This window comes from Drosophila eugracilis, unplaced genomic scaffold (genome assembly GCF_018153835.1).
Source record: "Drosophila eugracilis isolate 14026-0451.02 unplaced genomic scaffold, ASM1815383v1 contig_1786, whole genome shotgun sequence".
Taxonomy (NCBI): Eukaryota; Metazoa; Arthropoda; class Insecta; order Diptera; family Drosophilidae; genus Drosophila; species Drosophila eugracilis.
Genome location: NW_024572628.1, coordinates 62,156 through 74,145, shown reverse-complemented (window position 1 = coordinate 74,145; position 11,990 = coordinate 62,156). Strand labels below are relative to the sequence as shown.

Below are 11,990 nucleotides of genomic sequence, written 5' to 3'. Positions count from 1 at the left end.
ATAAATATAAATATAAATATAAATATAAATATAAATATAAATATAAATATAAATATAAATATAAATATAAATATAAATATAAATATAAATATAAATATAAATATAAATATAAATATAAATATAAATATAAATATAAATATAAATATAAATATAAATAAATATAAATATAAATATAAATATAAATATAAATATAAATATAAATATAAATATAAATATAAATATAAATATAAATATAAATATAAATATAAATATAAATATAAATATAAATATAAATATAAATATAAATATAAATATAAATATAAATATAAATATAAATATAAATATAAATATAAATATAAATATAAATATAAATATAAATATAAATATAAATATAAATATAAATATAAATATAAATATAAATATAAATATAAATATAAATATAAATATAAATATAAATATAAATATAAATATAAATATAAATATAAATATAAATATAAATATAAATATAAATATAAATATAAATATAAATATAAATATAAATATAAATATAAATATAAATATAAATATAAATATAAATATAAATATAAATATAAATATAAATATAAATATAAATATAAATATAAATATAAATATAAATATAAATATAAATATAAATATAAATATAAATATAAATATAAATATAAATATAAATATAAATATAAATATAAATATAAATATAAATATAAATATAAATATAAATATAAATATAAATATAAATATAAATATAAATATAAATATAAATATAAATATAAATATAAATATAAATATAAATATAAATATAAATATAAATATAAATATAAATATAAAATATAAATATAAATATAAATATAAATATAAATATAAATATAAATATAAATATAAATATAAATATAAATATAAATATAAATATAAATATAAATAGAAATATAAATAGAAATAGAAATATAAATATAAATATAAATATAAATATAAATATAAATATAAATATAAATATAAATATAAATATAAATATAAATATTGTAATATGAAGTTTTGTACTTTATTATTATATTATAGGCTTGTGACTTATAGTGCCTTAACATTCTTCCGGCAAAAATGAAAACGAGGTTTTTTAAACCCATGTTCCGCTTGTTCCCTCAAAAAATTCTATATATATTTACATTGCTATTATTGTAAAAATCTCAAAATTTATTGAGGTTGTGTAAATCGAAAAAACAATATGGCAACCGGTGGTACAGTTCCTATCAGCAGTGGTCTGGGGTCGGGAAATCTAACGATTTATAGTTTACATGTTTAAACACAAAAGTAAATGAGCTTAGTAGAATGTTAAATATAAACGAATGTAGTAGAAGAATATAAACCGACCGTAGAACCGTAGATCGTCGAACCCTTTAAAAAATGGCTGGGAAATAATGAAAGACAGGGAATTCCAATTATTACAATTCCAACAAAAATTGTAGCCGACAATATTCAAGCCATCCGAGCTATAACCAACAAAATACTTTTGAGTTTAAATAAGCCCTTCCGCCATTAACACGCGAACCAACTAGTACAATAACCCAGAGGGTTTACAATATCATTTTTTAGACCAGGAAGAAAATAGGCTTACCCTACTTGACAAGAATAGACAGACAATCAAAACAAAAATTTAAAATATTTATTGATACAGGAGCAACATCATCGTGGTATATAAAAAAGTGGATATATTGAAACAAAAAGAGCTACTGTATAATAAAACATTTGATAACAATCTTTAACACAAAAAAAATTTTACAAAATTAAAGGTTTAGATGCCGATTTGCTAGTAGAATTTAAAATACTCAAAAAATATTCACCGTGATCGACACAAATATAGGCGTCCTAAAATATCACGAAAAGGAAGAAAAATTAGTTTTTCGTAATAAAGTGAGCGGAAATAAAGTATCCTCCACCGAGGGAAAAATGTATCTCCCCTTAATTGAATTATATATTTATTATAAATAAATATTTCAATGAATTAGCATTAAACAAAACTAATTCAGTCTACGACATGAAAATGAATGGCGGATCGAAAACCGAGGATTCCGACGTTGATTTATCAGTTAATAGTGAATTAAATAAAATCTAGTTGGAATTTTCAAACTAAGTAGAAAGAATGAAAGAAAATATAATAAAACATGACAGACCAGTTTACAGCAACCAGAATCCATGCGCTCTGTCAGTCTCAGATTTTGTTAATTATGAAATAAACCGAATGTTATCAGAACCAATAATAAGGCCAAGTAGAAGCCCATGCAACTCACCTGTCTTAGTGCCAAAAAAGGGACAAAATGAAGACGGAAGCCCTAAGCTAAGATTAGTAATTGTCTATAAGAAACTTGACGAGAATACCGTTCCAGATAGATATCCGATGCAGGATCCATCTGTAATCTTAGCAAATTTAGGAAAGGCAAATTTCTTTTTAACAATGTACCTAGAGTCCGGTTTTCATCAAATATTAAAATATTAATTTTCCATAAACAATGGAAATTACGAATTTTTAAGAATGCCATTTGGCCTAACGAATGCTCCTAGAATTTTTCAGAGAGCAATGGACTACATATTAAGGGAACAAGTTTGGAAAATTTGTCACGTTTACATGGCCGACATAATTATATTTTCCGACACAATTGATCAGCATTACCAAGACCTATTGAAAATTATAAAAATTTTATTCAAAGCAAACATGAAAATTTCGCTTGAAAAATCAAAATTCTTTATGAAAGAAACCAGTTTCTCATCCCGGAAAAATTTCAACTATTCTTAAATATCCGCAACCCAAAAATATTAAAGAGCTCAGAAGTCTCCTTGGATAACAGGTTATTATAAAAAGTTTGTAAAGAATTACGCAATAATAGCGAAATTTCTTACCAAATATTTAGGAGGAAACAATGGTAAAGTATTCGAAACAATGTCTAGAAAAATTTCCATACAGCTGGATGAATCTGCTGTAAAAGCTTTTAACGAGCTTAAACAAAATCGTGTAGCTTATATAGAACTAACTCAACCAGATATAACAAGAAATTCACATTACCTAAAGACGCCTCAGATTTTGCTATTGGCACAGTCCTTTCACAGGAAGGCAAACCAATAACTTTTATTTCAAAAACATTATCAAAAACGGAGCAAATTTACGCAACAATCAAGCAGGAAGTATTAGCCATAGTCTGGGAATTAAAAAACCTTTGAAAATATCTCTACGGGGTAGTTGGAATAGAAATCCAAACTGACCATTAGTCATTATCCTTCACGGTCTCAGACAAAAATCCTAATGAAGAAATGAAGCGGTGGTACTCATTTATTGAAAGTTACTGTCCTAAAATTATTTACAAACCAGGAACTACTTATGTATTTTCTGACGCATTGTCAAGTATCCAAATTACCCACCTCTCAGATGAGAGCTTAGAAAATTCAGAATCCCAAGATTCAGAACACCATTACTTTAGCGAAAATCGATATTTTTAATACAAAAATATAATAATATATATATTATTATCTATGTATGGTCATACTAGCTCATATGGACAATTATTATGTGTTATGTATTCAGTAATATTACGAGTCATATTCTTCTGAAAATAATGTCTTTTGATTTTTGCTAAAGTTCTGGAAGTGCCAGTATGACCTTCTTGTATGGGATCGTCATGCAAGTTAGACAGAATGGCTTCTTTTTGTTTATTTATTAGGGTCACCGGGTTGCCACTCTCGCTTGTTGATCTGCTGCTGATGTCCGTGGCCTATTGGCTCAGGCGGGGCCGGTGCCGGTCCTCGCACTGGTCTTTGGCTTCACGCATAAGAATTGCATGCCGCAGAGTAGAGAGATCCGGGGCAGTCGGTCGGGCAGACTTCTAGTCGTTTTGGCTTGGGAGTATTTGGTTTTTTTTTATTAGTTTTTGATTTACAATTTTTTTATCATTTGCTATTTTGGAGGGTTTCTTTTAAAAATTCAAGGTCATAAAGTTATTGAGCAGTCGTCCATTCGGGCGGTGTAGACTGTGCGAATAGCGCTATTCTTTTATTAATTTTGTTTTTCTGCCCTTCACGTACCATAACTCACACTCTACTCACTCATATTTTTTTCATGTGTCCTCCTGTCGCCTTGTATTGTTGCCAATTAATCTTCCATGTAGAATTGTAGTTGTTGTTGTCGAATCCTAGATTCCTGATCATTCTTCTTGTTGTTGTTGAGTTCAGTTGATTGTGACAACTGTCACGGTCGCCATGTAGAATTCATAAATCACTTTTTAAATAAAAAGACTATTTGTCGACTGTTTGGTTTAGTTGTCTTTATTCGAATGTTCTTTAGTTCTCTTAAACTAAGGTTTGCTAGCTATCGGCGCAGCGGCAGAGCAGCCGACCTATATATTTTATATATAAGTAGAGTAACAATATGTAAAATGTGCAGAGAGAGGGAGAGGGAGTTATGCATACACATGTAGAATTATCGAGAGGAAAGAGAATAACAAAACTACTCATAGTGGAAGATTCTTTTAATTTATCGATTATCGGGACACTTCAACGTTCGGCAGTGAGAGAGAGCTAGGAGTCAGTCGTCATATTGAGAACGGTCGTTGGCTGCAAAATCGCGATAAACGCATTTATGTTTGTAAACGAAGCAAATTCATTAATATCTTTTAAACTACTTAATAAATAAATAAAAATCTATTTTATGAAAATACCTACAAATGGGGGCTCAATCGAAATAAATAATTTGCCCTAGACTACAAGATTACTATTAGTGTGTGCGGTGAATTGCCGTTAAGAGTTGAAAAAAACAGTAATTGGTGAACAGTCGTAAAAGCTAAAAGTCTATTGGTGAGCTATACTAAAATTTGCTAAAGTTGTAAACAATAATCGGTGAATTGTTGTTTTAAAAAGAAAAAGCGATCAGTGTGGGAACCATGCTGACTCGGCTATACGTGGGGTACGCTAAGAGTGCATATCACATTACGTTTGCACTTGAAACGTATGTGGGCACTTGGCATGTGGTCGCTGAGTGACAAGGGCAATGCCCTATGCATATTATTGGTATAACAACAAAGTGTTGTGACTTCGGCTAACGAAGTCATTTATGTTTTCTGAGAAGACGAATATTTCTCAAAACGATGCAACAACACATTTTATGAAATATTTAATTTTAAGAAAGAATTATTCAATAACTATTGCAGTCGAAGTAAAAACCAATCATGTTTTACACGTTTAATAAATGGAGAAAATAATAAATAAGAAATAAAAAAATATATGTTATACAACTCGTTAGTAATATGGTAAACGGTACTTATTAAAATAGAACATTTTTAATTACATTCAATGGCACTACCGTAATAAACAACATATCCTATACAAACATTGATAATAAGATGCTCGAATTTATTACAGCCCACAATTACATCAATTTTGAAATATCAGAATATATATTATCCAAGAATTCGGAATTATCCTTTGACCATATAAAAATTCTAAACCCATTTGTTCAAATCAGAAAGACATAAATACCTCTAGCACTTATCGTAATATCAGTAGTTTCCGTATATATAATATAATTTTATTGTTAATAATTAAATTAAACAATATCTATTAATCATCAAACCACTGCTAAAAACTATCATGAACAGCAACAATATTCAAAATAATATCCAAGAGAATGTTGTAGCAGATTTGGCAGCTCAACTAAACGCTATCACACCAACGTCATTTGAATCGGGACGCTTTAATCTAGAAGGAGGAGTGTTATCTTACCCGGAAGCATTCAGACCTTAGGAAAATTATAAACAATTCTCCAATCTTAGCAAGCGCTGAAAATGCAAGCTTCGCTAGCAAAATCTCCCTTTACCAAAACCGAGCCCTGTGAGAACGCTGTGTGATTCTATCATCGCTACCAGAATCTCCCCTCACTCCCCTCATCGACTCTGGATCACATCCGGCCTACTATAAACAAATGTCGGCTGACATAAATTTTCCGCTCCGATCAAGTCCGAGCCAGTTGTTAACCCAATTATTGTCGAGTAATCAATTTATCTACTCCCAATTATTTCATCAGCCAATTGTTTTCCTACTCTGTTCTCTTTACTCTTTTTAATCTCCTTGGATAAAAAACTCACTCAAGCCGAGGTATCAGAATAATAATTTTCCCAACCAGGGCAGTTCTTTTTCGGGACTCCAAACGAGCGGGCTAGTTAAGATTAACTAAAATTAAGTGTCTTAAATTGTGAAATGAATAAAAAAAAGGTAAACACAATAAAAATAAAATAAAAATTTTTTTAATCTTCGACTCTATTATAAATTTAATTTGCATGCTTATACAAATTTCCGACCTTCAACGTGCATATATCGTTCTTTATGGTTATGGTTTGCAAATATTTCCCTAATTATTAATTAAAAACTTCTTTACTTTTTTAATATTTTAAAGGGAAATCTCTTCTATGATTTTATTAAAGTTTATTTTACACTCTGTAAAGTTTAAATATTTAATTTTTAAAATGCTAATCCTTAAGTACGTGAAGTACTTTCGTAAAAAATGTTTTCTTGTCAGGGAAGTTTTCCAAAAGAGTTTGGACAATTTTCTGGAGAGTGAAATTCAGCTCGCTTTGTTTTTGTGAAATTAGTTGTACTGTCACCTCTGCACGACCTATTTTCTGCTGTGATTTTAATATATTAAGCTTTCGAAATGCTTTTGCTCTCATTTGTTTTCGTATTATTTGCTCCAAATTGGCATGCTTGGATAAAACTCCTTCTTCAATACGATCTAGGATGTTAGCATCATCCTTTATGATATCATTGAGATCAGCTTGAATTCTCCGTATCATATAAATCATTCGTTCAATTTTATTTATATCATCGATCAAGTTTTTTTCCGATAAAAGTTGTATTGCATTCTTGATAAGTTTTGTCCTATTATGAACTTCGTCAAGTCTCAATTGAATTTGAGAAGAATTTTTTATGTTCGTAAATTTAGTTTTTACATATTCTTTAACTGATGCATTGACAAAAATTTGTTCGCGGTGCATAACGCAATGTTCTAGATCCAAAACAAGACTTTCTTGCGCTCGTTTAAGTTGTTCGTATCTTATATTCATGCGATGTATTTCAGTTTTCATAAGACCAATTTCACTTTTTACGGATCTATCTATTTTCGACCAATGAATAGTTTCCTCAAGCAATTTGTATTTTGTTTCCCACGACAAAGTTTTTCTATGGCTATCAATGACGAAATCTTTGTAAAGTTCAATTTCGTTCTGAAGGTCATTAATTGTTTCTTCCAACTTTAATATTCCAAACTCCGCAAACTATAAAATAATTGCATTTAAAAATATATATATGAAGCCTTAAATAACATACCTTTAACTTTTGTGCATACTCAGCCTGCTCGTGTTGAAACTGTGTCTCCTCAAAATCATGATGTATTCTTTTTTTATATATTTTCTCATTAAGTAGTTCCAATTTCGAAGTAAATTTTTTAATGCATATCTGTAAGTCCTTAGCTTTTCCCTGAGAAATTTCCAAATCTTGGTCAATTTTAAGTGACTTTTGTTTAATAATGGATAGCTCTGAAAATAAAAATATGATTTATATTAATTAGTTTGCCTTAAGAACGGAAAAATTTATGTAACTAAATATATTTTGGGCGTTTGTAAACATATTTCTGTATGAACGAGTGAATAGTACCTTAACCTTTAAATAACTTATTGACTTGTTTGATAATTTATAACATCTTTTAGCGATGCTAGTGCAGCCCATGAAGGTTTTACCATGCGGTCCACTCTAACGCCTACAAACGGTGAAAAACCAAGGTAATCTCTTTCCTGTTAAGGCAATGCACTGGGGAACACATTTAACAAAAAATAAGTATAAAGCACTACAAAATTTTGATACCTTTTCCAAATCCAAGTCACATAAAAATTGTAGAAAAAAGGTTTGTGGCCCGGTGGCGGTGCCCGCAGGGAAGTATGCTGCTGATAGTGTGGCACCAGCAGGACGCTTTTTGCTGTGTCAGTTTATGGTAAGAGGGAGACTGCCCCCCAATACCCCTGGCCTTAAGCTCAGAGGGCGAATGCAAATAAGTTGACGACGATAGGCGGAGTCAAGTTCACAAGGCAAATGCTCTTTATTCAAATATATGTAAAACAGAACTGAAAACTTAACTGTAAAAAAAATGCTCACTTTGTCGGTAAACCAACCGCTAGAAACACTAGGGTGATCCAGGAATCATACGAGATTTCTACCGACTGTTTGTTACCCTTCAGTAATGTTAACTTATATAATCTTGTCCAAATGTATTCAGAAATCAAGGAATTTAGTTTAGTGAAGTCACACCTAAAGAAACAACTGGTTTTAACCTGAGACTCTTATATCGAAGGAGCTGCATGGATGGGAAGAGAAACACTTAATACTAAGGTTGGTTGGTAACGGTAACTTTTCTCTTTGCAGGAACGGCACCAATGATAGATACCACATACGAGGACGGCTGTGTCTATTCAGTGTCTATTCATAATGTTACGGGCAGAACTTATTTGTTGTAGTGAAAAATTAGAAAGACCATTAACGAAGTCATGATCAAATTACGGTTTGGTGGCAAGCAAGTCAGTTGCACCGGACCAAGAGATATGAGATATGATGGCCGATTAAAATCCTCAAAAGCAATCCTGTCTGAAAGAAAAGGTAGAACAGATTTTATTTCTGTTACATGTTGTTCATAAATTTTTTAAAAGTGTTCTTGGAGGGAAGGTGAAAAAAGATTATGTCATATAGGGATATTAGGCAACATTCGGCATACGTTGTCCATTACTCTTTGAAATGCCATATTTCCAAATTGGCTTGAAAACTATATAGTATAGAAGTAGCTTGTACTCCAATTTTTTTTTTTTTTTATTAACCAATGTAGGCTTCTTGCTCTTAATTAATGTTGTGTTCTCTTAGCTTCGATGTGCCTACGACAAGTAAGCCGTCTGTCAAGGTGGATATCCAAGATATGTTACTTTAGTTGTTTATGATATATAAATATTCTTCAGAGATAGTGGGGACAAGTTTGTCTGTTTAGGGTAAAGGTGACGTGTTTGCTCTATCCATTAAGTTGAAAATGGTTTTTGGTTGTTAGGTGTGTCTCTGATATAAGCATGGCGTTAATGTCTTACTGACCTAGGAACTGCTAGAGCTCGAATTTGTGCTGTGAGATGCCACTTTGCATTCCAGAAACATATTTTTAAGAAAACTATCTAAGGTGATTTTTGTTTGATTAATAGCTCCAAAACGAGATTTTGGTGGCGGGTAAGTTCCTGCAGCGGTTGCTGTATTGCCATTGTGTTGGTTATAGTTATCAGCATTGATTTTAGGCCGTTAGGCAATTGTGTGATTACAGTTATATGTTGGCCAGTAGTTTCTGGACTCTGGTTCAATGTTGCTTGCCGCACTAAATCAGCAGTGGTTTGCTGACCTGGGTAATTGTTCCGGGTTATAGGATTTCGAGCTTATGTTGGCCTAGTCGACTTTTCAACTCTTTATAGAGAAACTAATTGCTGTAATTTGCATTGTGGTTTCCACCACAATTACTACATTTTATGTCAGAGTGGATCTCCTTGTTTATAGGACAGGCCTCAGTTGAATTTGCGGCCCCACAGGCACTAAGTTTTTGTGTAGCCGTATTTGTTCATGCATTGCTCAGGCCCATTTCGCTTATGGGGTTCCTCTACGGTTATCCTACGGTGAAATAGATATTGAAGCTTATAGATTAGGTGATCTTCATTGTTTTTCATACTTTCAGGACCTAACTCTACCTTGAACATTGGCTGAGGAACTTTGTTTTTATTTAATATATTCCAACCCTGTTTGACATTTAAACCCTTTCCTTTAAGTCCAGCTATAATCTCATAAATAGGTTCTGTTGCTTCGATACCTTTAATAATTTCTTGTAGTACTTTGCAACTTTTAAGTTGGTCGGTGTAGTAGTTAATTTTTCCGTTGTCATGGTGTTTGGCCACCGATCGGTAATCTTGCTAGTCGTTTAGTTGTATTTTTGTTTCATTAATATTACCCCTTTTTATGGAATGTAGTTTTTTTTTTTACCAATTCTGCAAATTTTGCCTGCACAAAAATGAGTGGTGGCCTTAGTTGCTTGGCTTTAGGTGTTTGAGCATTATTAGTTGCATAAGGGTAACTGAGAATAGAAAATCGGTTTCCTGTCAGCGCATTGTTTGGCACAGTGGCTACGATTTCTTGTTAACTTTTGATGCATTTGTTTTTGATTGTGGGCTTATTTTATTTTTATTTGCACGTACCAATCGATTCCGTTTTTTTTTATTTCGGTGTTGGCTAATTTGTCAATAAGAGCTAACGAAACAGAAACTGCAGTTGATGTGGTGGTTGTTGTCGTAGTTAGTGTCGAAGTCAAAGTTTTAATCGAGGGCATTGAGCCGACGTTCGACTTATTTTTGCTGGGGCAGAAATCGCACAGCCACGGTTTAAGATCGAGCTAGCGCTAGTGCGAAAACCCCAAGAATAACTGAGTTCACCCCATTTACAAGATCAGTACCTTCTCCATGTTAGAATTACCGTGGAGGAGCCTCATAAAAGAAACAGTCTTCTCCAATGCGTGAATTGCCAGGGATATGGTCATACAAAAAGCTGCTGTACTCTTCGTGCAGTATGTGTTGCCTGCGGTGATCTTCAAAATACAAATGATTGCCCAGTAAATAAAGAGGATTCTGTGCTAAGGAAGTATAGCAAATCTGGCGGGAACCAAACTGCCAACTACAAGGGCTATCTAGTTTACAAATATAAGTCGGCAATATAAAAACACGTCTGTTGTCATTGACTTTCACTCTGTGAATATGTATTAAACATATAAAAACTTTTTGCTCTAACATTTCGTTAATTTGTCTTTGTAAAAGGACTGGTATAAATGGGACTTTCGTCGGTAAATTTAATTTTATGTTTTACAAGATTTGTGAAAGTAAGAGGATCGCTCTGATGATAGAATAAATACAGATTTTTTAATCTGTCTTCTCTTCGTTGATTAGATGTTCTGTTCTTGACATTTTGAATCTTTTTAAATTGTAAATATTTTCTTTACCTTTATATATAAGTGTTGGTATAGCTTCTAGGTAGTCAGATGGGGGGAATTCTCTGACTTTTATTCGTGAGTCTATAAATAGGCTTTGCTGGTTACCGATTTCCATTAATCTATAATCGTCTTTTGCCTGGTATAAGCGCCGTTTATAATTAAGTCTGTGTTTATATCATGGGTTTTCATGTTATGTTGAACGCAGAAACCGCTTGTTGCGAAAGAGCTACATCCTGATATTTCTTAACCGATTGTAGTTAGTGTGTAGTACGAGGTGGTTTGGTTGGGGGATCTATGTAATCGTTAACCCTGCCAATGAATTATGCACATTTAGAACGCATAATAACATCGCTATGGGAGCTCTTGTCGTAAGGTTGCTTCATTTCATTGAACATACCTATCGATACGCCAGCATCAGTGTGACAGGGTTGGTTGCGGTGAGGAATTTAGTCGAGCGAATGAATTCCGCTTTCGACTGCTCTCAACTTAACCTCGAGCGGCTAGCTAGATGGAATCTGATGCGTATATAAAATTTACGACACCATATTGTAAAACCAAAGTAAAAAGAGAAAAGAAAGTCCATGGCAAAATTAACGGCATTGCATAGTCGCCATTAAATCAAATTCGATGCCTATCGGACTACGGCAAATTCAGCTTCCGCGATTTGGCGGAGCACCGATCAATTGCCCGGACTTTTACACAATGTTCAACACGGTTGTGGAGGAACAAACGAGTACAAAAACAAAGGTGGGAAAAGCATCTTCGTTTATGCTAGCAGCGTTCTTCATATGTAACCGAATCCCTTTGCCACCACATATCTCATCTTTAGTTTCTGTAGCCCTGTCCAAAACACTACATGTAGCCTTGTCGCCAAATAATAGCGAATACATGCTGCTTGCTTCGCTCTGGCGAATTCGTA

The 11,990-nt window shown here is 32.2% G+C and overlaps 1 protein-coding gene across 1 annotated transcript in view; it reads right to left on the bottom strand.

Moving 5' to 3' along the window:
• Positions 1 to 6,443: 6,443 nt before the first annotated feature.
• The window catches only part of LOC108118113 (coiled-coil domain-containing protein 40-like), a 58,252-nt gene continuing 52,705 nt past the window's right edge, over positions 6,444 to 11,990 (bottom strand). The window contains exons 2-3 of the mRNA XM_041817654.1: positions 7,354 to 7,562; positions 6,444 to 7,301 (exon numbers count right to left, since the gene is read on the bottom strand). Coding sequence (XP_041673588.1) covers positions 6,498 to 7,301; positions 7,354 to 7,562 — 1,013 coding nt within the window. The 3' untranslated portion in view covers positions 6,444 to 6,497. The remainder of the gene's footprint in view (positions 7,302 to 7,353; positions 7,563 to 11,990) is intronic.